General features: G+C 45.7%; 1 protein-coding gene across 1 annotated transcript in view; it reads right to left on the bottom strand.

Annotated features, from left to right (window-relative positions):
* Positions 1-5,545, bottom strand: part of DCX (doublecortin) — a 152,871-nt gene extending 147,326 nt beyond the window's left edge. Inside the window, exon 1 of the mRNA XM_030209977.1 lies at positions 5,182-5,545. Within this exon, the coding sequence (XP_030065837.1) occupies positions 5,182-5,545 (364 nt within the window). The remainder of the gene's footprint in view (positions 1-5,181) is intronic.
* Between the last annotated feature and the right edge of the window lie 22,316 nt (positions 5,546-27,861).

The following is a 27,861-nucleotide window of genomic DNA, read 5'->3' as shown; positions in this document are numbered from 1 at the left end:
CCGCATCAAACCCACTCCACCTCCCGATCGAGGCCAAGGGGGGGCCACCGTTCTCCACATAAAAATATAACGCTGTTCCACAACCAACAACCGAGCGCTAATGTCTCCTCCATGAACAGGAGGAGACAATTGCATTAATACCACGCACCGAAGCTGATCTATCTGATGATTATATTGTTGCCAATGTGCCACTATGGGATTTTGCTGCTTGTCATGACGCAAATTGCTGATATGTTCAGCCAATCTGCTTTTCAACTGCCGTTTTGTATGGCCAATATAATACATAGTAACATAGTAGATGACGGCAGAAAAATACCTGCACGGTCCATCCAGTCTGCCCGACAAGATAAACTCACATGTGCTACTTTTGGTGTATACCTTACCTTGATTTGTACCTGTCCTCTTCCGGGTACAGACCGTGTAAGTCTGCCCAGCACTATCCCCGCCTCCCAACCACCAGCCCCACCTCCCAACCACCGGCTCTGGCACAGACCGTATAAGTCTGCCCAGCACTATTCCCCGCCTCCCAACAACCGGCTCTGGCACAGACCGTATAAGTCTGCCCAGCACCATCTCCGTCTCCCAACCATCAGCCCCGCCTCCCATCACCAGCTCTGGCACAGACCGTATAAGTCTGCCCAGCACTATCCCTGCCTCCCAACCACCAGGCCCACCTCCCAACCACCGGCTCTGGCACAGACCGTATAAGTCTGCCCAGCACTATTCCCCGCCTCCCAACCATCAGTCCCGCCTCCCAACCACCGGCTCTGGCACAGACCGTATAAGTCTGCCCAGCACTATCCCCACCTCCCAACCACCAGCCCCGCCTCCCACCACCGGCTCTGGCACAGTGACTTCTTAATTGTAAACCCTCCCATTCCCCACCCCCAACCACACCATCTGACGTACAGTACGGCTGTGCACGTGAGAAAAACCTGGTGATAAATTTACTTTTTTAAAAGTCACTTGAAGCAAAAAATATAACATAGTAGATGACGGCAGAAAAAGACCTGCACGGTCCATCTAGTCTGCCCAACAAGATAAACTCATATGTGCTACTTTTTGTGTATACCTTACCTTGATTTGTACCTGTCCTTTTCAGGGCACAGACCGTATAAGTCTGCCCAGCACTATCCCCGCCTCCCAACCACCAGCCCCTCCTCCCACCACCGGCTCTGGCACAGACCGTATAAGTCTGCCCAGCACTATCCCTGCCTCCCAACCACCAGCCCCGCCTCCCACCACCGGCTCTGGCACATACAAATTGCATGGACAAATAATGCAATAGACTACTCGTTCACTGGTGCAGGTGGTATTTTGTTAAAAAAAATTTTTTTTTTTGATTATTAGTGTGGGGAACGATGACCTCATTTGTATCACAGGAATACTGGCAATATACACACCCCCCACAAGGGGAGTGCCTGCCCCTGCCAGCCTCACTGCTAGGTCTCTTAAGTAACTCCCCTTACTTTAGCCTGTCGTCTGAATGCCACTTTGGGATGCTCGCTGAACTCAGGATGAACCATGAGCACATGCCAATACTTATGTATGATGGCACAAATACCATTGGCCCTGTGAGAATATGAGATGACACATACCATAGTGTGGTTAGCAGGCTTTTGACGGGGTAAAAATAACCAAGGGCGGTGGGCATATAGGGCCCTTTTGTAAGCGCTTCTCATGGGATACCCTCGGGCGATAAAACTCGCTGTCATAGATTTTGCCTGTATTTTAAACTCTGTAATAGAGGAACATAAACGCCGTAACCGCAAAAATTGGCCGTCAGGAACACCCTTCTTCAAACCCCTATTTTTTGGATTGAATTTTAATTAGCAAACCTTAGACCAATCTTTTAGCTTCCGCAGATCCTTTTTCATGTTTTTCCACTCCCTCCCGGGTGTCCACTCTGTTACAAATCTTAGTATCATCCGCAAAAAGGCAAACTTTACCTTCTAACCCTTCGGCAATGTCACTCACAAATATATTGAACAGGATCGGCCCCAGCACCGATCCCTGAGGCACTCCACTACTCACCTTTCCCTCATCCGAGCGAATTCCATTAACCACCACCCTCTGGCGTCTGTCCGTCAACCAGTTCCTAATCCAGTTCACCACGTCGGGACCTATCTTCAGCCCGTCAAGTTTATTCAAGAGCCTCCTGTGGGGAACCGTGTCAAAAGCTTTGCTGAAATCTAAGTAGATTACGTCTATAGCACGTTATTCTCGGATATTCAATGCCTGGCACTGGCATCAGTGGCGTAGCTAGGGAGGGTGCCAGGGGAGCGGCCGCTCCCCCAAATGGAGTTCTGCCGGCGCCTATTTTTTTCTCAACATGTTGCATTGAAAATGTGTGCCGGCGCCGGACGGAGTCCGCTCTCGCGCCACTTTCGTTCTCCCCGCGCTGTCAACCTGGCTCCGCTTCTGACTGGCACTGAATATCCAGGTTTATGCGGGCAGGCTATCTCTTATGCAGTGAAGTACGATACGCAGCACTTGATAGGACTGTGCTCTATGTGGACCAAGTTGGCCACTTAGGTGGTTAAGTGCTGAATCACAGCATTTAACCACATCAGAGCTAACTACCCCCCCCCCCACCGGACCACCACAAAATAGCTGGCTCTCAGTTTAGCATTCAGTTTAGCATTCAATTCTCGGCAGCCATTTTGAATCTCGCCAAGACCGTCAGGCAGCAATGCATACAGGAGGATGGAGAGCAGCGCACTGGGCAGGAAAGAGGGGGCTCTTTCTTGCCCCGACGTCACTAGACCACCAGGGAAGATCGTGTGAGTAGGGAGAAGTGGTGACAGGGCCGGGGGGAGGGCGATCCCGAACTCGGAGGGAGGATTCGGACAAGACGCACCGGAGCACCTAGGTTTTAGAGGAGGGAAAAAGCAAATTTTTTTTTTCCTATTTCCCTCCTCTAAAACCTAGGTGCGTCTTATGGTCCGGTGCGTCTTATAGTCCGAAAAATACGGTACTTATTTTGTACCAGGGGCAATGGAGGGTTAAGTGACTTGCCCAGAGTCACAAGGAGCTGCAGAGGGAATTGAACGCAGGTCCCTGGGATCACAGTCTGCTGCACTAACCACTAGGCTACTCCTCCACTAACAGCATTCTATGTAGAACCTCAAATAGCAGCAACATTCCAGAATCTCAAATAGTAGCAATAGCAACATTCCATGTAGAATTTAGAATCTCAAATAGGGAAAGGGAAATGGGACTTGATATACCGCCTTTCGGTGGTTTTTGCAACTACATTCAAAGCACTTTACATAGTATATACAGGTACTTATTTGTACCTGGGGCAATGGGAGGGTTAAGTGACTTGCCCAGAGTCACAAGGAGCCGCAGTGGGAATTGAACCCAGTTCCCCAGGATCAAAGTCCACTGCACTAACCACTAGGCTACTTGCCAACTTCATATGGTTTAAGTGGGAGCCCCGCCTATGCCCCGCCCATGCTCCACCCCTGTGTACACCCCCTTGCAAATATACACTATGGAAATTAAGCAGGTATTTGTAGGAGAGCACTTGGGTGGCATATGATAGTATCTATGTGTTTATGGGTGCATGGATGTGCTTCTATATCAGTCTTCTAAACATTTACGGGGTTGATAGTCATCTGATAAGTCTACCACCCAGAAACAGTACCAGCCTATCCCGAACTTATTTAAATCTGCATTATCCAGACTGCAATGGACTTAGATACAAGTCAACTTATGCATCCAGCTTTTCTTACATAAAAGTACACAACTGTGGAAAGCTTTGCCCAAAACTGTGAGATCTATCCATAACCATCTTAACTTCAGGAAATTACTGAAAACCAACTTGTTTAAGAAGGCCTACCCTCCTGACCTAAATTAACTTTCTAATTCCGGCAACACAGCAAAATATGGACCATACAAGACTTCTATCACCATCCCCTCTTTATTTCTTTGTTACTTTATACTTACGTTTCTTACATGCTTACTACTGTACCTTATGTTTGTATTATTGAACCGAAGCCTACCTCTACGGAACTGTGTAAGCCTGCAACTAAGTGGGAAAATGTGGGATATAAATGTGTTAAATAAATACGGGCAGTTAAATGATGTCATCTTGGAACATAATACCATGATACCGTTGCTTTCGACCCTACGAATGTCTTCCCTTGTCCCACCACTGTGTAACATCATTTATTCACTAATATCCACTTTATGATTCTGCCCCTCCTCCATACAGATGTGCAGCACCTGCAATCATAGCACATGCTTTGAAAGAAATGAAGAATGCGCATATCTTATCTCAATCTCTCCCTGCCAATTCTGGGGCACAGACCACACAAGTCCGCCTGGCACTGGTTCTACTTCCCAACTGCTGGACGTTGCCATCAAAACACACTTCAGGCTTAATCCTGATCTGACTTTGCCATTTAAGGGACCCACACTGTAGTCTAGGGTAAGGGTGTGTTATCATTTTTTACACTTATTTTGTTTTTCTTTGTATTTAATTTTTTAAAATTTACTATGAACTATTTTTTTCCACTGCATCATTTCAAATGACTGCAAATGGCCTAGTGCAGGAGTTTGGTTCTGGAAGAAAATCAAATTGCATATCACTACTTTGATATGTAGTTAATTAGCTCTTTGTGAAAAGAAATCTGCCTAAAAATGGAGAACTCAAGACACCCCACGGAATTACAACAATCTAAAATAAAAGTGGGAGGATGACCAAGGATGCCAAAGACAGAGAAGATGTATAATAATAAAGACGTTTATTGAAGTAAGGAGACTCGACACTACGTTGTGTTTCGGCCTTAGGCCTGCATCAGGAGTCTTATTTCACAAAAAGCCTTCTGGGCAATGATGACATAAAATCTTCTGGAAAGGATAGTCTTTAAAAAGACCGTTGTGGAATATAGCATGCACGTTTGTCTCAGACTGCACGATCGCTGCAAAATGCTTGAATTAAGGCCGAAACAGAACGTTGTGTCGAGTCTCCATACTTCAATAAACGTCTTTATTGTTAATTAGCTCTTAACAGTAATAACTTTTTGGGTAGATCTTGACCTAAGATACATCTGTTTTCCTAATCTATAATACTTAGCTGACTTGAGAGACAATTTAACTTCAAACCATTAAATTGAGGCTTGTGTACAACTTCTTCAACCCGCATCAGATTCTCAACTTAACTGCTGCCATTACCTTCTTCCAGTTCATCCATGCTGGAAATCTTGCTGTCTCCGTCGATTGAATAGATATAGCGCACACCTTGGGGAAGGTTAATGTTATCAGAAAGTGACCTGGTCAGGTCAGCCAACAAGGCATCGAAGCTTCGGAAGCGGTCAGGGGAGACGGCATACACAATCCCCTTAAAGTAGCGGTCCCCGTTACGATAGAAGCGCACCTTTTTGGCTTTCTTCTCATTGCTCAGAGCTTGTAAGGTCCTGGTGCGGTAGAAGCTGCAGTGAGCACTGTGAGTGGGGCTGGGCAAACCGTTCATTCGGGATGTTCGTGAGTTCCTGGAAGCTTTGTCTCGTTCGTCAAAGTGACCGAAGTCCAATTCCATCTCTTGTGGACACTGAAAACCTTAGGTAGAGAAGAGAAAGGTTACCTTCTGCAGACAATTGGTGGGGGGAGGGGGGTTCTATAAAGTAGATGCATCTACTGCATGTGGAAATCATTAGAAAAATGGCATATACCAGTGGTTCCACTGCATGCAAATTTCTCTCATGCATATTCAGGGCATGCAAATCCATCTCAAGAATATTAATTGCAGATATCCTGAAAACCTAACTGCCTGGGTTCCTCCAGATAGGTTTGGGAACCACTGGCATATATACTTATAAATGCCAAAATTCTGCCTAATCTCTATCTTATATAATGCATATTTTACAGGTGGGCATACACGTGGGTGAATTCTGGGCCGATCATGGGCGGGCAGGACTCATATTTACACATGTAACTTAGGGCCTCTTTTACAAAGTGGCGGTAAGCCCAACGCGGGCTTACTGCTCGCTAAAAAGGAAGTACCGCCAGGCTATTTCCCAGCCCCCAGCACACCATCATGTCTGGTGCTACAAAAATATATTTACTTTTGTACCACCGGTGTGTACCTGATGGTAATTGGACAGTGCCGCGCACTGCTCAGTTACTGCTGGGTTAGCACGGGAGCCCTTAGTGCCACCTCAATGGGCCACTTCCTGCAGAAAAGCAAGACCTACCCTTTACCCTCTGCAGTAAAAGGGTGCCTCGGCACCAGCAGTGTAGCAAGGGTGGTGGGGGCGGTCCGCCCCGGGTGCATTCCGCTGGAGGGGTGCAGAGAGCAGCCGCATGCCTGTCGGCTCCACTGTTTCCCTGCTCCCTCTGCCCTGGAACAGGTTACTTCCCGTTCCAGGGCAGAGGGAGCAGGGAGCCAGCGGAGCCAAGAATCGCACGGCTGCTCCCAGCAGCTAAGAATGCACCTGGGGGGGGGGGGGGGTTGATGCGCTGGGGGGGGGGGGGTGTCATAGCGCCGGGAGGGATGTCGTGGAACACCCGGGAGGGGGGTGTGCATCGGCGATCCGCCCCGGGTGGCAGCTGACCTAGGATTGTCACTGCTCGGCGCACATCAAAAACATGCAATGATGCCAGTGCGTGCCCCCTTTTGTTGCAGTTTGATAAAAGGGGCCCTTATAGAATACTATGAGTTACACGCATTTGCCTGGTATTTGCCTACTGGCGTAAGGGCTCCTGTCTAAATTATAGATACCTATTTTTGCTGTTAGGCTAGTGTTCTATAGAATAAAATAGGCACCTACTTTCCTTTAGAAAATAGGCTTCTACTATTTATTTCATTTTATTTACTTGGATTTTACTCTCACCTTTTCAGTAGTAGCTCAAGGTGAGTTAATAGACACCTAGTTATAGAATTAGTCTCCATGGGGGGAATTCTATATACGGTGACTAAAGTTGCTTGTGCAAATGTGGAAGGCGGCCAAATTGTGCAAGCAACTGGATTGAGAAGCCAAGCAGCACTGATAAACGGCCGATAACAAGCAATTATCAGCATTAATTGGCACGAATTAGAATTTACGAGCTCAACTTTCTAAGTGTATTCTGTATAGTGGTGCACATGTGCAGGTCTCAAAAGGGGGTGTGGCCATAGGCGGGGCATGGACGTTCCTAAAAATTACATGCACTTAGAACATACCCGATCCTCGCCTAAATAAGACGTGGGCATTTGCACCAGGTTTTAGTTGGCGTAAATGGATGCGTCTAAATTTTAGTCTAGACGAGGTTTATAGAAGAGTGCCAAGCGAGGTTTCTTTTCAGTGCTGATTTTTTTCGGCAACATATCTAGAATTCCCCCCCCCCCCCATGTGCTACTCATTCTTGTTTGCATGAACAAACTGTTTAAAATGTCACCCTTTGATTAACCCCAACAGAGATCCACAACTATATCATCCTTCCAGAGAACACCACAACTGGGAGCCCAGCCTCAGTTCTCCGGAGACCTGCTTTTGATTCTTGTCTCAGGCTTCTGATCCTCAGGCATGTCAGGACCTGAAGTGCTCCATGGACAGCACTAACGCCAAGAGCAGCAACTTGCTCAGCCACAGGAGACCTTTCCAGTTTTTGGTCCACATACGAAATAACAAAACACATAGAATTATTGAAAGCGGTCCATGTCGTCTTTGTAATGAAAACCAGGAGGGTCGGGCTTGCAAGGGAAATGTAACACAGATTACCAGGGTTTCTCTTAAATTACTGAGGAATACTCTTCAGGCATAGTAGTGGGTTGGGTTTCCACCTCACCATGATCAATCTGGACAGGGCAAACTAGTCGTATTATTTTTTTCTTTTTTTAATTTAACCTTTGATCTTCTGCTGTTTTACATATCTACAACTATCTGCAACTGTCTCCTGCTATCTCAGTCTTACCCGTGAAATAATTCTCCATACCTGCATTTCTGCACAATGCCCGGGAAATAGATGGAATATTTGTGTCTTTGACCATAATCCTCCTGTCCAGAGTAACCTATTCTGAAGAACTATTTTGTTGGATATTTTGGAACATGTATGATGGGAAGAAAGGGCGGGGCATAATGTTCAAATGGAATGCAAGGTACTGGATGAAGGATTTTGTAGGGCACAGCTGACAAAATTGCCATTTTGACCACAATTTTTTTTTTGGGGGGGGGGGGGGTGGACGGTCCTGTTGTCAGATATCTGCCAGCCTCTGGTATACAAAAACTGCAAACAGAGAAAACTGAGCAGAAAGTCATTTCAATGGCCCCCGGTAATAAATTTCATCTGCCCAGAAAGCTTTGTTTAGTCTCTGATGTTTACTGGCTAATTTAAGCTTCAGTCACTGGTTAAAGAAATAAAGACTGGTTTGTAGATCAATAGAACAGAAAGCCACAAAAGCATAGTGATTTAAATGAAAAAAATCAACCAGTGCTTTGTTCGACTTGCATTGTTTAAAACCATTAAACAATAAGATTCCAAGATGAAATAAAATCCCTTTTGCGTTGAAACACACAAAAACAAACAAACAAAAAAAATACACAAAACCCACCCAGGGGTAAATATTCTCCGCAGAGCTAAAATGGTCTGATCCCTTTGCTGCCTCTGGCCAGCCCACCAGTCTCCTCCCAAGCCATTCAGCAATCCAGGAGCCCACCCAGGAAGGGCTGCAGCATCGTCTTCCCCCAAAAGACATACTTCATCCCACATTTCTGCCATGACTTCTTCGATTATTCCTGCTATGGTCAGGCATTATTAATACAATTGCTTCCCACTGACTGATATCCTGAAATGGCTTCAAATGTCACCGTAAGGATCTGGCCATTGATTGAACAGCAGCAAAGTATCACAGGAGTGAGGGTTTTATTGTTCTGTGCTGAGGGTGGGTGGGGAGGGGGGCGTGAAGAACCGGGGAACAGGCTGCAGAACTAACACACACATCAAGACCCTACCATCGGGTCACTTTAGAGCACAGAAGAAAAAAAAACATCTTTTCAAAGGGACTTTTATTGAATGAAACTGCAGAGAACGATTGAGGACAGAATGTCAATGAATTGTCATTGGGTGTGTGTTGGTCAATTCAGAAAACTGGAAACAAAGACCTGGAGGAAAAAGGGGGCCTATGCAGGGATTGAAGGGACCTTTCCTTTCCGGAGTGCAGGGAGCGAGAGGACCCTAGGAAAGGTCTTCCGACCTGTTACCTTTCCCCCAACCCAGTGCCATCATCACACACGGTCCCCGTTGGAAACTGCGGAGGAAAGGGCTCGAGAGGGGACGAATGCAAAAACTTGCCTTTGCATCCCCGGGGCGGATCGCTGGCTGCCGTGGCCGGGGGGAGAAGGGTACTCACCGGGTCTGAGCTGCCGGGCGGAGATGCTCAGGGAGAGAAATCCAGCTTCACTCTGCCTTTGTTGTCTGAGCTCCAAGCTAGAAGCTCCTGCCGGGGCGGAGGAGACGGCCGCGGGGTCCTAGAGCCCGTCGTCTGCCTGGGGTCCCTCCCCCTTCCCAGAAGGGAGCTCGGGATTAATTGGGTGAATTTAGTGCCTCTTGTAGCACAGACTGGAGACGCAGTCCTGAGTCACTTCAGCAGCTCCGGATGAGGTGTTAGGGATCTTTTGCACGACTGGCGTGTGGCCAGTGCTGGATGTGACACACTTATGGGTTATCTGACCCTGAACTTGGAAATGCTGAAAGGCAGCGCTGTGCCAAAAAAAAAAAAAAAAACCCTTCAGGTTTCCTTCCTGACTCGCTCTTGCTCTCTCTTTTATTTTTGGCTGTTGCTTGCTTGCAGTCGGGCTGACAGGCGTTATCTGCACTCAAGTGTGTGTGTGTGTGTAAAAAGCCCCTTTTCTCCCCGTCTAGGGCAGGAAGGGGAGAGAAAGGGAGGAATACGTATATTTTTCTCTAGCAGAGATTTAGGGGCTTTTTTTAGTACTGAACTACAAAAGAACATAAGCAGTGCCATGTATAGGAGTGGCCTAGTGGTTAGGGTGGTGGACTTTGGTCCTGGGGAACTGAGGAACTGAGTTTGATTCCCACTTCAGGCACAGGCAGCTCCTTGTGACTCTGGGCAAGTCACTTAACCCTCCATTGCCCCATGTAAGCCGCATTGAGCCTGCCATGAGTGGGAAAGCACGGGGTACAAATGTAACTAAAATAAATAAATATACAGGGTCAGCACAAAGATCCATCAAACCCAGCATCCTGTTTCCACAGTGGTCAAATTCAGATCCTTAAATTCAGTAGAGTCCTGGCAGGGTCCCAAGGAGTAGATCCATTCTACTGGGTGATCATGGATGACTGTGGGGGGTGGGGTAGTTTCCTCTCTCCCCTCCCATCCAGATTTTGAAGACTAGTTGTTTTTGTAAATGCAGTATATTTGTGATTATCTGCTTACATCCCTATTTCTTTTTGTTATCTTCCACTCTCCCCCCCCCCCCCCCCCCCCCCAAGATTTTTTGTGCGCACTCATAGAGGTGACCAGAACTGCAGACCCAGGGGGAAAAAAATTCAACCTGCTCTAAACCTAACTTTATTTTAATGCTGTACACTAACTCTAATAAGATAACTAGTAGAAACAGTATAAAATGCCACATGAAATTTAAATTAAATATCCTGTAATCTGTTATACAACACTTAAAAATACACATTTTAAAAACATGGTGCAGGTCTGGCTTCTTTTCAAAGGTTTTTTTACCTTATTTAAGCAATTCTTTTGGAATAAAAGTCTGTTATGGGCTTAGGATCCCTCCTTCCCTGGCTCTGCTCAAGCTTTACATGTATCTATTGGAGGCAGTGTTGCCAGATGGAAAAAAAAATTGTTCACGCCCAAAACCAGCCCCAAACCACACAAAGTCAATTTGCATACGAATGACATCATTAATAAATATTAATGAGTCATTTGCATACAAATGACATCATTAAGCCCGCCTCCACTATCCACGGCCACGGGAAAACTGAGCCAACCCGCGGCCGACGGCTGTGGGAAAAAACTGCGGCGGGCGAAATAAACGCCGGCGGGGCAAGAAAAAACCGCCCAAAATCTCACAACCCGCACGCGGCGTGAAAAAGTCGCAGCGAGTCGCAGAAAGGAGCCCAATTGAGCGGGAAACCTGCAGCCCTGGCAACACTGGGAGGATCTGATAAGGCTCATTGCACCTGCAGCAACTCATACAATTGTAACAGTCGCCATGCAAATCTATCTCATGCATATTCATTAGAGCTATACTGAAAATTCACGAGGACCAAAAATGTTCTGCCCTGTTCTTGTTTTATTCACATTCACAATTACAGGACAGACTAAGCAAGAGGGTCTTCTGCAACCTTTGAACTCAATCACCTCAGGAATGCAGTTTTAAAACAGCCGTTCACTGACCGAAAATACAGCTTCCTGTGGTGTGTATAATAGGATTATGGGAGCCAACTTTTCAAAATTATTGGGGGTGGAAATAACCCCTCCCTGGATGTATACAAGGAATTTTCTCAATAGGTGGCTCCAGTCTTGGATTTTACCACATTCCATATAGGAACTTATAGTTCGGATTTCTTGATTACATTCCTTTAAAAAAAAAAATAAAAAAGTAAGACTACAATTCCCTGCAGGCACTAGGGTAAAACCAAGACTGGATCAGCCTGTCCTGAAAATCAGGCACCAAGGGACGATGGTAATGGTGTGTGGACTGAAAAGACACATTGCGTTGTGTCTTTCCATTCTTCCATTGTTCTTTTCCTTGACCTATTCCCTAACGACACCTTGACTTTGTCTCGCTTAACTTCTCACAATGGAATCCATAACTGATTGTAACAAACTGCAGTTCCATTATTTACAATGTATTGTAAGCCACACTGAGCCCGCAAATAGGTGGGAAAATGTGGGATACAAATGCAATAAAATAAATAAACAGAAAGAGCAGTAGATCAGCATGCAGCTGTTGAGTAGATTGGTGCCTGATTGGTTGCATTCTTGACCACAGCTGCTTCTCAATTGATTGCTCTTTAACTCAAACTCCAGCTGGAAGTGGGAGAAGATGCTATCTTTCAACAGTCCATTAATCCTTGATCAATAATACTGTCAATACTTAAAACCTTCTCTAGACATTAACTGGAGGGGCAGTAGGACCCCGATGAAGCCCAGCAGCCGGCAGGAGATGAGTAATCAGTAGTTACATTGAAGGGAGGGGGTTGTCAGAGCTCAGCTGTCGTGCAGAAACCCCCCAGTCTGTCAGCTACATAGTAGAAATGATTGCAATTCAACTTACCCACCTATTCTTACCAGAAGTAACAGCTGAGGAACCAGGAGTGTCTCTTGCAACACACACTGTGCATCCCGTGATGCATCAGATTTTTAGAGTGTTGTCTTTTTAGCAATTATTAATCCCTGTTCAAGATCTGCTAGGTCTGATTTAGCTAAAGACAACATTATGGTGTTCAAAATCATACTAGTGCTGGCACCATATAATGCAGGGTGGGCGACCCAGATGGGTTTTCAGGATTTCCCCAATGAATATGTATTATTCATATTAAATGACTAATATTTGTTCAATATTGATATCATGCATTTCTAGTCCGATACATCTCAGCGTCTGGATTTCCACAGTCTATTTTAGACTCTTTTCCCTTCCCTACTTCCGCTGTTCCATCTACCCCTCTCTACTGTCATTGCATTGTTTCATCAGTTCATTGTAAGCGGCTTTGAGGCCGCTTTCAGTGGTATAAAGCGGGGGATAAATGTTCTGCACAAATAAATAAATATTATAACTACAATACTTATAACATTTATTATCACTAAGACATTTCTTTCATACACAACCGATAAAGTTCAACATCTTTAAGATTCTGTATTTCTAGTTACTATGTAAGCCGCATTGAACCTGCTTTGTGTGGGAAAGTGCGGGGTACAAATGTAATAAATAAATAAATATATTTTACGTATATAAAATCCTATAAACAGCTGCAATAGTTGTATAATCCAACGCTGTATAGCCACTAAGGAATGATCTTATAATCGTAGCGCAACTGGCGTATCCAACTTATGCTGCCCTCTCATATCTCCAAGCAGCAATAATGCATCATAGGTATACAATAGATGATTGTCTTATAAATCGGATCCACTTGATGTGTCCAAATTATCCGATATTGTATTCAAGCAGCTGAAACAAAGTCCGCCAATAGGGCAGTCCCTAGTTGAACTTCATCCGGAGGTTTTCACACATTCCAACAAACAACTCAATATCTTTCTTTGGTCTCCGCACAGGCCGTGTTTCTTATTGCTTCATCAGGAGACCTTATACAAACAACATATATAATTACACAAAGTCCCATATACTGCATTTCCTAAATATAAATCAATTTTAATCAAATACCTTAAGCAGCCTCATTTGAACGTCAGGCTCACCACGAATTACTCCAACTTCCGGCGTATTAACGTCATCACAATAAAACAGATGACTCTACGTTAGATTCTACTTCCTTTTATATAGACATTAACAGGGGCCAATCAGTCTCCTTATTCAAACCATAGGGTTCCACAGTATTCCAATTAAATATTCATCGCTGTTCTTTGCGAATTAAATCTTTTTCAGTGCATTATGCTGCTTGGACATACGAGAGGGCAGCATAAGTTGGATACGCCAGTTGCGCTATGGTTATAAGATCATTCCTTAGTGGATATACAGCGTTGGATTTTACAACTATTACAGCTGTTTATAGGATTTTATATATGTAAAAGATATTTATTTATTTATTACATTTGTACCCCGCACTTTCCCACACAAAGCAGGTTCAATGCGGCTTACATAGTAACTAGAAATACAGAGTCTTAAAGATGTTGAACTTTATCGGTTGTGTATGAAAGAAATGTATTAGTGATAATAAATGTTATAAGTATTGTAGTTATAATATTGACTACCAATGTATGATATCAATATTTAACAAATATTAGTCAATTAATATCAATAGTTTAGATTCTGTGACTAAATAATGTATGTTTAACCCATTTATCAATAGTAAGTTAATGAATATGTATGAGATCTATTTGGATGCACTGCCTCCATTGTGTGTAAATAGATCTCATGCATATTCATTGGAGAAATCCTGAAAATTCAACTGAGTTGTGGCCCTCGAGGACTGAGGTTGCCCACCCATGATCCTATATAATAATTTGCACCTCCAACATTCTACGTCTGGGTGCCTGTGTTTGTAACATCCATTCCCACTCATTGCCCTGTCCTCGCGTCAAAACGTAATGACGTTAGAGGGCGGAACAATGAGGGAGAAGGGAACGCTGGAGGCGAGATGATGTCAGGAGGAGAGAATCGCGGGACATCGAGGGGAGGGAGGGAGGAAGGGGAGGGCAGGGCAGAGGAGAATTGATGGACATGGATGGGATGGGAGGACAGTCATAGGCACCCTGTATAAGAGGCTTGGGGAGGCTAAGCCTCCCCAGCCCAACAGTGACCTTCCCCTGGCTACTGCCCACCCAAACGCAGGGCTGCCTGGTGCAGCAGCGCTGCAGCCAGGCAGCTCTCGGACGGTCCCTCTGCTCCTTCCCGCCCTCAGCTCCCTGCTTGACAGCCCTCCTCTCCATTCCTCCCCCCCTTGTGTGTGTATAACCCTTTTACTTTCAGGCGCAGCAACGGCAGTGAAGAGGACAACACGGCAGGCTCGCCTCCAGCTTCTCCCTTCCCTCATACAGTGTCCCGCCTTCTGCGATGATGCATTTCCTGTTTCCGCGAAGACAGGACACTGTGTGTGGGAAGGGAGAAGCTGTGTTGTCCTCTTTACTGCCGTCGCTGCGCCTGAAAGTAAAAGGGTTAAACACACGTGGAGGGGGGGGGGAGGAACGGAGAGGAGGTCTTCAGGGAGCATCGCTGGACATGGATGGGAGGGCAGGGGTAGAGAAGAGATGGCTGGAATTGGAGAGGAGAGCAGGGGGAGAAGAGATCGCTGAACAGGAAAGGAGGGGAGGGCAGGGGAGAGAGGAGAATTGCTGGACATGGATGGATGGAGTGGGCAGGGGAGAGAGCAAATTTGCTGGATATGGATGGATGGAGGAGAGGGCAGGGGAGAATGGAGAGTTGCTGGACATGGATGGATGGAGGGAGGGCACGGGAGAGAGGAGAATTGCTGAACATGGATGGATGAATGGGGGCAGGGGAGACAGGAAATTTGCTGGATATGGATGGATGGAGGGAGGGCACGGGAGAGAGGAGAATTGCTGAACATGGATGGATGAATGGGGGCAGGGGAGAGAGCAAATTTGCTGGATATGGATGGATGGAGGGAGGGCACGGGAGAGAGGAGAATTGCTGAACATGGATGGATGAATGGGGGCAGGGGAGACAGGAAATTTGCTGGATATGGGTGGATGGAGGAGAGGGCAGGGGAGAATGTAGAGTTGCTGGACATGGATGGATGGAGGGGAGGAAAGTCAGGAAGGAGACGCACATGGATGGAGGAGAGGGAAGAAATGCTGGACATGGATTGAGGGGAGGGAAGAGAGGAGAAATGCTGGACATGGATGGAGTCTGCATACTCTTTATCTTTTAAAAAATACTAGAAATAAATATCACAAAAAAAGAAAGATTAAAACAAAAACAAAACATAGATAAAACAATCCGTGTCTCATACCCCTGGAGCATTTTACTCATTATACACTCTTCTCAATTATTACTTATCGTGACAGAACATTTCTCCTAACGGTTCCCTTAAAAACATAATCGCCATTACACGATAACCTTGCTAGCGCCCGTTTCATTTGTGTGAGAAACCGGCCTTTTTTTTACTAGTCTAATATAAAGAAGCTCTGTTCATCCACCCAACATCATTGCAGAACCAGAGCTGGCTTAACTACTTGGTAAGACTAGGCAGTCACCAGGAGTGGTAACTTCTGAAGAACCGCAAAGAGTAGATGCAGTGAAAACAAGACAACCACACAGAGTCTTGAGAACCATCATGTATGATGCCCAGTTGTGCATTGTGGGATGATCCTAACTGTTGAGTTTAAATATCTGAATCTTGGGAGATGGTGATGCAGAGGACTGAAAGCTAATTGAGGGGGAAGGGGCTGCATAAAGCTGAAGGTTCAGCTAGGATACTCAGTACCCTTGCACTGGCCCTGTGTAGAGCTTAAGCAGCCACCAGGAGATGACACACTCTTTCTATGTAAGGAAAAGAGAAAAGGATTTAGATTTAGCTCATGTGTTTCAGTAGCAGCTCAAGGTGATTTACATTCAAGTACAGCTGTGGCATAGCCAGATGTGTTCTTTTGTGTGGGCCTGAGCCCAAGGTGGATGGGCAGGCACACCTAGTGGTTAGGGTGGTGGACTTTGGTCCTGGGGAACTGAGTTTGATTCCCACTTCAGGCACAGGCAGCTCCTTGTGACTCTGGGCAAGTCACTTAACCCTCCATTGCCCCATGTAAGCCGCATTGAGCCTGCCATGAGTGGGAAAGCGCAGGGTACAAATATAACAAAAATAAAATAGATACTATTGGAGATTCTACATGGAATGTTGCTACTATTGGAGATTCTACATGGAATGTTGCTATTCCACTAGCAACATTCCATGTAGAAGCCTGCGCGGACACATTGGTGATCTTCAAGGGCCGACATCTACATGGAATGTTGCTAGTGGAATAGCAACATTCCATGTAGGATCTCAAATAGTAGCAACAGTGGAGGAGTGGCCTAGTGGTTAGGGTGGTGGACTTTGGCCCTGAGGAACTGAGTTCAATTCCCACTTCAGGCACAGGCAAGTCACTTAACCCTCCATTGCCCCATGTAAGCCACATTGAGCCTGCCATGAGTGGGAAAGCGCAGGGTACAAATGTAACAAAAAAATTATCCCTTGCTCCCACTCTCTGCCCCTCCTGCAACCCCCAACTCAATAAATACCTGAGCTGAGGGGATCCCCAAGCCCCCCCCCCCCAGCTGAAGAGAGCCTCCTCTGGTGGCAAGCACACTCCTATACTCTCTGTAGCCAGCAGCATGCTCTATGATCTGCTGTGCCCTCCCTCCCCTTCAGTGCATGCTCGGTTTTCACACATGTGCTCTTTTCTTATTGGGTGACCCAACCTCCACCTGGAAATATCTTCCGATCCTCAGATTAGGAAATTTGCTGATTCCCTAGAAGACTTTGGCAACTGTTCCATGCTCCAACTCACGATAAAGGACACCAACTGGATTTTCTAGTATCAATGACAACTTCAAAGGGAAGTGCCTTTTTATCTTTTAACACTATTACACCGGTTCCATGGTCCAATCACTCACTATTAGACTTCACACTACCCTAGAGAGAAGCACTCAAGAAACAGTGAGACCCCAACATTTTAATCACTACAGAGACAAGGTTGATCCAGTCAAATTTTGGAAAGAAGCTGACAACCAGATTCTTTCAACCTCCCCTACTGATGACCACTTTCTAGAATACTGGAACTCTACATGTGGTGAAATTCTTGACACTCTAGCCCCAACTAATGCAAATTAAAAATCCACAGAACCTCAAACAAATGGTTTGACCACAAACATCAGCTTTTAAAATGCTCGTGCTAAAGATTAGAGCATCTCTGGCAATGCTCCCCTACCCCAGATAACAAGAGCACACGGCGAGACAAGGTCCACGAGTACAAAGCCCTACTGACCAAGAAGAGGAACGATTTCTACTCCAAAATAGTCAGGAAAGACAAACTAGATTCCAGAAAACTATTCTCCCTCCTTGATCAAATAACCGACATAAACTACCTAGTAAAAACCAGTGACAATACCCTCCTCGCTCGCCGCAGATCTTGCCACCCACTTTCGAAACAAGATTCAATCAATCAGAAACCAGCTTAATCCATCAAACTTCTGTTGCGCCGCACCTTACTATGTTCCCACTTCAACTCCAGCAGACTGAATCTGGTTGCAATTTGATGAAATACAACTTTCAGACAGGAAACGCCTACAAAATACGCCAAATCATTCTACTGCAAGGATGCCTGCCCTCCACACCTGATTAAGTCAGTTTCCCCCACTTATTTTGCAGCTCTTATCCAATAGCTAAATTGTTATCTACTCTGAGGAACATTTCCCCAAAAGGAGGAGACATTGTCCTAACACCTGTGCCTAAAAATCCAAAACTAAACATGTCTGATGAGAGCAACTATCGGCCAATTGCATCCACCCCTTTATTAGATGGAAGGCTATGTAGCTGAACAACTAGATCACTACAAAAACTTGACATCTTGCGTTCCGCTCAATCTGGGTTCTGGAATAATCATAGTACCAAAACCATGGTGGCGGCTTTGATAGCGGAAGCAAAAGAGCTATTCAGCAAAGGTCACTGTGCAATCGTGATTCAATTTGACTTAAGCAGTGCATTCGATCTAGTTGACTTTGATCCGATGACCCAAATTCTGAATCACTTTGCTGCTCAAGGCCCAGTGTTAACTTGGTTTCAAGGTTTTCTAACCACTCATTGCTACATTGTCAGCATTGTTATCTCCAACAGCTGGAGCCCTTCCAGTGGGGTCCTCCAGGGCTCCCCACTCCCCCCTCCTTCAATTTATTAATGCAGTCCCTACATGTCACTCTCAACCATGCCAAATTAAAACATTTTATCTATGCATACAACATTACCATAATCATCCCAGTTTCTCATCTATGGTCTGACATGGTATCCACCATCAGATTCTGTATCTCCACAGTAGACAACTGGACTGCCTTCCATAGGCTTAAACTGAACAAGGCGCAAGGACAAAACTAAGTTCCTATTGTTGGGAGCTGATTCGGACCCTAGACATGTAGACTCATTACTACTGGATGGCAACCAATTTAACCTGGATCTGCAGTCAAAAATATTAGGAGTAGAGATAGATAACTATTGTCTATGCAGATCCACACCCAATCAATTATCAAACAATCTTTCACTACACTTAGAAAACTGAGAATATTCAGAAAATATTTCAGCCCAGAGACTTTCAAACTCACGGTCTAATCCTTAATTCTCCCCAAACTGGACTATTGCAGCCTAGTACTGGCTATCTGTTCTAAATCAATAATTCATCAATTACAGCTGGTACAAAACTCTGCAGTCTGACTGATCTTTGGACTCTCGTGATTTGAGTCACTCCAACCATACTACATCAAACTTCACTGGCTACCAATTAGCAAGAGAATACAATTCAAACTAGGCTACTACTTTTAAAATTCTCGCAGGGGACATTCCTCAATACATGTCCAACTTAATGTCATTGCTGCATGATCCTTCTTCTAAGCACAACACTCGTAACTCCTTCCAGCTCAAATTTCCAATGTACAAGAACCTAAAGAGGGGCATTTTCGAAAGGGACGTCCAAGTTTTGATGAGGACGTCCTCGCAAAACATCCCGATCCAGGGACGGGGAAACCCATATTTTCAAAACAAGATGGACATCCATCTTTCATTTCGATAATACGGTCAGGGACGTCCAAATCCTGAAGTTTGGTCGTCCCTAGATTTGGTAGTTTCTGATTTTCGGCGATAATCGAAACCAAGGACGTCCATCTCAGAAACAACCAAACGCAAGCCATTTGGTCGTGGGAGGAGCCAGCATTCATAGTGCACTGGTCCCCCTCACATGCCAGGACAACAACCGGGCACCCTAGGGGGCACTGCAGTGGACTTTATAAATTGCTCCCAGGTACATAGGTCCCTTATCTTGTGTGCTGAGACCCCCAAAGCCCACTGCCCACAACTGTACACCACTACCATAGCCCTTATGGGTGAAGGGAGCACCTAGATGTGGGTACAGTGGGTTTGTGGTGGGTTTTGGAGGGCTCACTGTTTCCTCCACAAACATAACAAGTGGGGGGTAGGCCTGGGTCCGCCTGCCTGAAGTGCACTGCACCCACTAAAACTGCTCCAGGACCTGTATACTGCTGTGATGGAGCTGAGTATGACATCTGAGGCTGGCATAGAGGCTGGCAATCAATATTTTGAAAGATATTTTTTGAGGGTGTGAGGGGGGGAGTGACCACTGGAGGAGTAAGGGGAGGTCATCCCCGATTCTCTCCAGTGGTCATCTGGTCATTTAGGGCACCTTTTTGTGCCTTGGTCGTAAGAAAAACATGACCAGGTAAAGTTGTCCTAGTGTTCATCAGGGACGTCCTTGTTTCTTTTGATTATGGGTCGAGGACATCCAAGTGTTAGGCACACCCAAGTCCTGCCTTCGCTACGCCTCCGATATGCCCCCTTGAACTTTGGCCATCCCTGCGATGGAAAGCAGTTGGGGACGTCCAAAATCGGCTTTCGATTATACCAATTTGGACAACCCTGGGAGAAGGACATCCATCTTCCGATTTATGTCGAAACTCAAAATTTTTATTTTGCCGCACGTCTATTTTTTGTAAAAATGTTTAAAAGGTATTTTTTGCAGGCGCGCTAATAAATGGATCTGCATGCGTCCAAAACACGCGCCTACACTAGCACAGCGCACCTTAGTAAAAGGACCCCTAGGTGTGTTCTGAGGACTGGGTTTAGAACCCCTGCTCTATAAGGAGGGGTCATAGGATGGGAAGGAAAGGAAGCAGATTCAGGAGTAATGAAAGAAAATATCTGTTTACAGAAAGGTGGTAGATGTGTGGGTAGCCATACAGAGGAGGTGATGGAGACAAGGACAGTATCAAAATCCAGGAATGAATGGGACAAGCACTGAGGGTCTGAGGGCGAGGAAGAGATTGTAGAACTGAGCAGCTGGTTTAGATGAACACATAGAACAGGATGGCAGATAAAGACCAAATGGCCTAAGTTTCTATTGCTCATTAATAGAATTTTCAATCACCATCTGTCTGGCTAATAATTCCTAATGGAATTCTTCTCCAAAAATTTGTCCAAACCTTTTTAAAAGCCAGTTGTACAACTGGCCTTAGCCGCATGCTCCTGCAACAAGTTCCAAATTTGTGTATCAACTGAAACAAACAAAAAAAAACTTTCTTAAAATTAGTTTATCAATAGAAATCAAACAAAATAAAAGAAAATAAGATGATACCTTTTTTATTGGACATAACTTAATACATTTCTTGATTAGCTTTCGAAGGTTGCCCTTCTTCGTCAGATCGGAAATAAGCAAATGTGGTAGCAGATAGTATATATAAGTGAAACATCCAATCATTACTTTGACAGTCTGACAGGGTGGGAGGGTGGGGGTGAGTAGCACTTTACAAGACCAGGACACTGCACCAGTGATTTCATAGTACGAATCCTGAAAGGTAACTTTAAAACAATACAGGAACGTAAGACCTTTGAAGTCAGAATGATTGAATATTTTGACACCCAACAGACAGGACTTAACAAGGATCTGGGTTTTCTAGCCCATTATAAACCATAAAATTGTATTTCTCTGTTGATCACCCTCCTCTCACCTACCCACACCCATCCTGTTAGAATATCAATGAAATGCTTTGATGTCGCCATGCATACCTCCTGCCCACCCCCACCCTCCCACCCTGTCAAAGTAATGATAGGATGTTTCACTTATATATACTATCTGCTACCACATTTGCTTATTTCCGATCTGACGAAGAAGGGCAACCTTCGAAAGCTAATCAAGAAATGTATTAAGTTATGTCCAATAAAAAAGGTATCATCTTATTCTCTTTTCCATGTTTTACTTTGTTTGATTTCTATTGATAACCTTAAGAGTGGACTAACACGGCTACCACACCTCTTTACTTAAATTAGTTTTAAATCTGCTACAAGTTGGTGCTAGAAGTAGGGTCACTCCAAGAAACTATCTGAAAGGGCAAAAATCTCAGGCAAGATCAAATACCCTACTGTAACCAGCCAGCTATGCGATGCACACAGACCTACTTTTTACCTGTATTTGTAGTCATGATCTCAGACTGCATTCAACTCACAGGAGGGAAGTAGGACAAAAGAAATTACTCCACCTATGAAAGGGAAATGGGACTTGATATACTGCCTTTCTGAGGTTTTTGCAACTACATTCAAAGCAGTTTACATATATTCAGGTACTTATTTTGTACCAGGGGCAATGGAGGGTTAAGTGACTTGCCCAGAGTCACAAGGAGCTGCAGTGGGAATCGAACTCAGCTTCCCAGGATCAAATTCCTCTGCACTAACCACTAAAAAGATGTCTCCGGATGAAAACTAATATAAATTATAGTGTGTGAGTGAAAGGCTATTAAGAGAATTAATTGATATTACAAGTCTCACATATCACACACAAGGTAAGAATAGATAAACCATTCAATAAGTGTAAAAAGTGAATTTATTGCACCTGTCATTAATTATAGCTATTTAAAAATGTTAAACGCCTTAAAAATCTCAAAAAGGTACAATAAATAATTAAAATTCAACCTACTGGATCCAGATGCTACAATTCTAAGGGCCCTGTTTACTAAGAAGCATTATAGGTGCGTTAACATTTTTAGCATGCGTTAACCATGTATGTGCGTTAACCATGTACGTGCCTACAATATCCCAATAGACGCCTACATGGTTAGCGTGCGCACTAAGTGTAGGTGAGCTAAAAACACTACCGCACCTTAGTAAATATGTTGGTCCCAGTTTCACTTTTCTGCTTTCATGTCTGTCTTCTGCTCACTTTCCAGTGGGTGCTGCCCATTTCTTCTTTCTCCACTTTCTTCCTATTTTTCTTCCGTTCCCTCAATACATCTGTCCCTAACATATATCTCCCTAAGAACTCCCATGGTTTCTCCCACATGCTTCCACCATGCCAGAGCATGTCCCCTCTCTCTTCCTTCCTATACTCTTGTAACCTTTCTCTTTCTCCACCCACACTTGTAGCCCAGTATCTCTCTGTTCTACCCACCTCTCTCTCTCTCTCCACCTCTATAGTCCAGCATCTCTCTGCCCCATCTCTGTCTTCTATCCCTATGGCCCAGCATTGCCTTGTCCCTTCTCCCTTCTCTTCCATCCCTATAGTCCAACACTCTGTCCCCTTTCTTCCTTATGATCCAACAATTCACTTACTCCTCTCCCTTTCCCTCCACCCTCATGGTGCAGCACCTCCATGTCCCACTTCTCTCCCCTTCCCCCTTATGGTCCAGCAGCTCTGTGTCCCTTCTCTTTACTCCCCCCCTCCACCACCAAAAAAGTGCAGCTTCAATGTAAAGCAGGGCAGTGGCTCAGAAGGGAAGGCAGTCACAGAAACCCAGCCTGACAACAGGAAATGCAGCTACACAAATCCCAATGCCCTGCTCCTTCCCAGGTTGAGTAGGTGGCAAACCGCATACCAGAAGTGAATGAGTGATAAGTGCAGTTTACCACCTACACAACCTAGGAAAAAGCACGTCCATCAGGGTTTGTGTCTCTGCATCTCTCCCCCTTCTCCTGCAGTCCAGCATATCTCTCATACTTACTCTGTCCGTGCCCCCGAGGTCTAACATTCTCCTCAGCTCTCATAGTCTGACATGTCAGACTGGGGGGGGGGGGGGGGAGTGCGGAGTGAGGAGAGGGGGGACATGTCACCTTCTAACCCCTACTCCTACAGTCTGGCTTGTTCCTGTACCCCAAGCCTCTACCTCCACAGTCTGACATGTGAACTCCTCTCCTCAGTCCCTACCCCATGGTCTGGCATGTACCCCTCTCCTAGCCCCCACAGTCTAACATTTCTTCCCTCTCTCCCTTGTTTCCTCACCCAAGGTCTGACTTATCTCCTGTCTCCCTCCCCTGTAGAGGTCCAGCACCTCTGCCTTCTTCTATCTCCTCCCCATGGATGAAACACCTTTCCTTTCCCTCCATATGAGTCCATATAAGTCCAGCATTTCTCTCTCTTGCCTTCCTCCATCTCCTCCCCATAGGTCCAGTACCTCTCCCTTCCCTCCCCATGCATTCAGCACCTCTCCCTCTGCCTTCCTCCATCTCCTGTCCATAGGTCCAAAACCTCTCCCTCTGCTTCCTCCATCTCCTCCCCATAGGTCCAGTACCTCTCTCTTCTCTCTCTGTAAGACCAACACCATTCCTTTCCTACGGAGAAGAGATGGAGGAAAACAGAGAGTTGCTGGATTTATGGGGAAGGAAGTGAGAGGACGCCCATGTGTTAAGCACGCCCCAGTCCCGCCTTCGCTATGCTTCTGACACACCCCCAGGAACTTTGGTCGTCCCCAAGATGGAAAGCAGTTGAGGGCGCCCAAAATCGGCTTTCGATTATGCCGATTTGGGCAACCCTGGGAGAAGGACGCCCATCTCCCAATTTGTGTTGAAAGATAGGTGCCCTTCTCTTTCGAAAATGAGCCCAATACTGTATTAAACTAAAGGTTTATGATGGTTGTGTATGAAGTATGTCACGTAAGCAAGCATTGCCCATCATGTGTGTCTTGACTGAAAAAAGGTTGAGAACCACTGTGGTAGACGTTAAGACAAAAGAGATACATATGCAGCCAGAGTCCCGAGGCCCCTGCTCAACATCATAGAGGGGGCCAGCTTAGGAGAGTTGCTGTACTGAGCCAAGCCAAGGGAAAGAATATTGGATCTGTCAACCTGCAAGTGGACACTCCTTTCAACTTGTCTCTACCTGCAAGGAATGAAAAGAGAACTGCAAATTGGACCTATGTCCCAGGTTCTTGACCTTTCCCTATCGCTCACTACCTCTGCTGCCCTATTCACCAGATAAAAAATTTGGCCTAATGCCTTTGGTTGTCTCCCAACACAACCCATTCTCTCCTCCCTGTGATCTGTCACTTGGCAGGCTCTCAACTGTTACAAACTCATTTCCTCTCTGAATAGCACGGGGGTGGAATTTGGTCCCCACTTCAGTGTTCAGTTATTGTAAGTATAGTAAAACGGCTGACTTTGAACCAGGGACGGAGCTGGCACCCGTCTCTCTGATTCAGGCAATAAAAAAAAATATTTCATATAAAGGAGTTGACAGAACAAGACAGATAAACTATGAGCTCTACCAAAACCCTGCTTGTTATGTAAAAGGATTTCTGGGCTGGTGCCGGCTGTACTTTCCCATCTCTAACTCTTCCTCTGCTCCCCCTCTCATTTTATAGAGCTGGATCTGTTGACCTTGACCCTGGCTGTGCTGGGTTTTGCTTTGATAGTTTCAGGGGTACTTTGATGATCGTTTTTCCAGAGAGACTCCCTTCCTGTTTTTTTCACGTGAAACCGTTGACAGGGAGCTTTTATTTTCATGGGCTATTTTTAAGATTATTGGATGACTCCAGGTCGCACTCCATTTCCTGGTTTTGCTCAGGTGCTTAAGTGCAACAGAACTGCAATGCCACTAACCAGGGCTGGGGTCTGTCATTCCATATGATTCTATATCTATTTGGTGATCATGCTATCATGTTCTTTTTATAGCCCTTCCTCCTTATCCTGACACACCTCAAGGGGTCATCATACATTGACTATGATACAGCAGTGGCGTACCTACAGGTGGGCCTGGGTGGGCACAGGCCCACCCAATCTTGCTTCAGGCCCATCTAGTCTAGCGGTCCATATGGGCCCCAAAGCACCTCAGTGGTGGCACCTCACACTCCTCTCTCCCTCTTCTCCACTCACGGCATAGTATCTGTCCATCTCTGTCTGAACCCCGCCCCCCCCCCCCCCCAGGTCTACCTCAGAGTTGTCACTGGTGGCAATTCTTATAGGCAGCCTGCGTTGGCCCTGCAAGCTTCCCTCTACTGTGCCCCACCCTTGAGGGTGTCACTTCCTTTTTCTTTACAGGCAGGGACACAGTAGAGGGAAACCTGCAAGGCTAGCCTCTTCTCCTGTTTCCAGTCGCGCCATGCATGGTCTTATTTTAATGCTCTGGGCCCACCCAAAATGGCAGGTCTGGCTACGCCCCTGTGATACAGAGCTGCCAAGTTACCCATTCCAGGAGGGAGACTTGTTGGCCAGTCTTGGGTTTTAAGCTTACATCCCAAAACAATGTAGTATTTGTAGTCCATGATTCCATCCATGAAATCAGTGCTGCAGGTCCCATAATGCACCACGATAAGGTTGGCAGAAAATCCAGGACCGGTCAAAGAGTCTCCCTCCTGGAATGAGTAACTTGGCAGCTCTGTATGAGGGCAGCAGCCACCTAATAACAGGGTGCAGTGCTCTGGAGAGCTCACAAGTGTCACCAGAGCATAATGGGACTTGTAGTCTTCGTTTTCGTAGGGAATGCAATGGGGGCATCAAAACTACAAGTCCCTGCATGCAACGGGGCAAACCCAGGTCCGGATCAACCCTGTCCTGAGAATCTGGATCCAGTTGGTAGACTTACCATAGTTCCAGCTCATAGGTCAGGTAAGCAGGGTCACACCAGGACTGGCCTGGAGCTGAATGTTTGGAGGTGAGTTGGCAGATCTAACTATGGAAGGAGCGTTAAAACCAATAAATTCTCATTAAAGTGGAATGAGGAAAATTTTGTTCTGAGGACCAGTCTCTGTAGGAGGCTTATCTGCATCATCGTGAAACAGGAGGTTTTGAAAGCTGTATTGTACATTTGTGAAAATATTGGTAACAGGTTATAAGGTCCAAAGAATGATTTTATCACTTCACTACTTTATTTTTATTTTAACAATTCCGAAATTCTTATTCCGTTAATATGATTGCCATGATATTCGTATGCACCTTATCTGTATCTATATTCTGAAATTCTTATCCCATTGTGATTGTCGTTATAACATATTGTGAGCCTGCAAATAGGTGGCGAAAATGTGGGATACAAATGCAGCAAATAAATAAATAAAATTGTATTATTTTTATTTTTTGGATTTTGCTCGCACCTTTTTCAGTAGTGGCTTGAAGCAAGTTACATTCAGGTACACTAGGTACTTTCCTGTCCCTGGAGTGCTTACGATCTTTGACCCTGAGGCAATGGAGGGTTGAGAAACCTGTCCAAGGGTCAGAAGGAGTGTGAGTGGAAGAAGTGGGAATAATTTTCTCTAGTCTAAGCAGCACAGAGAAAACAGATAGTGTGATGGTGCAGGACAACAACAGGGCCCAGGCTGTCTGCCGGTTTCCTCCTTGCTACAGTGCCACAGACCCTTCCTCTTCCATTCTTTAAAACTGAGGGCCCTGTTTACTAAGGTGCGCTAGCGTTTTTAGCACACGCTAAACACTAGAGACACCTATATATTCCTATGGGTGTCTCTAGCATTAGCATGTGCTAAATTTTAGTGCATGCTAAAAACATTAACGTGCCTATAGCATTAGGGTTACCATATGTCCGGATTTACCTGGACATATCCTCTTTTTGAGGGCATGTCCGGGCAACCAGGCGGGTTTTGCCAATCTGCCCATTTGTCCAGAAATCTGGACAAACGGGCAGATGGCTGGCCTCCCCTCCCCTTACTTACTACTGCCCTTACTTACTAGTGACCTCTTCCACCTTCGGGGCAGGAAAGAGCCCCCTCTTTCCTGCCCGGAGCGCTGCCCTGCATGCATCCTTCCTGTTCGTGACCTCAGCGCCGATTCAAAATGGCCGCCGAGAGTTGAAGTGACCTCGCCTAGGGTTACCATATGGCTCCAGAAAAAGGAGGACGGATTGAGCTAGCCGGGTTTTACTTCCATTGCTTTCAAGCAATGGAAGAAAAACCCAGCTGGCTCAATTACTTCCATTGAAAGCAATGGAAGTAAAACCCGGCTGGCTCAATCCATCCTCCTTTTTCTGGAGCCATATGGTAACCCTAACCTTGCCGAGATCACCAACAGGAAGGATGCATGCAGGGCAGCGCTCCGGGCAGGAAAGAGGCGGTTCTTTCCTGCCCCGAAGAGGTCATTAGACCACCAGAGCAGTAGTAAGGTAAGGGGAGGGGGTGACTGGGAGGGGGAGTGATGGGGTGTGTGACAGGGGAGAGGGGAAAATGTGACAAGGGGTGGAGCGAGGGTGTGAAAGGGGGCGAGGCGTGAAAGGGGGCAGGGCATGTGTCCTCCTTTTGG

The sequence above is a fragment of the Microcaecilia unicolor genome, chromosome 7 (genome assembly GCF_901765095.1).
Source record: "Microcaecilia unicolor chromosome 7, aMicUni1.1, whole genome shotgun sequence".
NCBI classification, from domain to species: domain Eukaryota; kingdom Metazoa; phylum Chordata; class Amphibia; order Gymnophiona; family Siphonopidae; genus Microcaecilia; species Microcaecilia unicolor.
The sequence above is the reverse complement of the archived record's forward strand: the minus strand, read 5'-3'. Positions and strand labels throughout refer to the sequence as shown.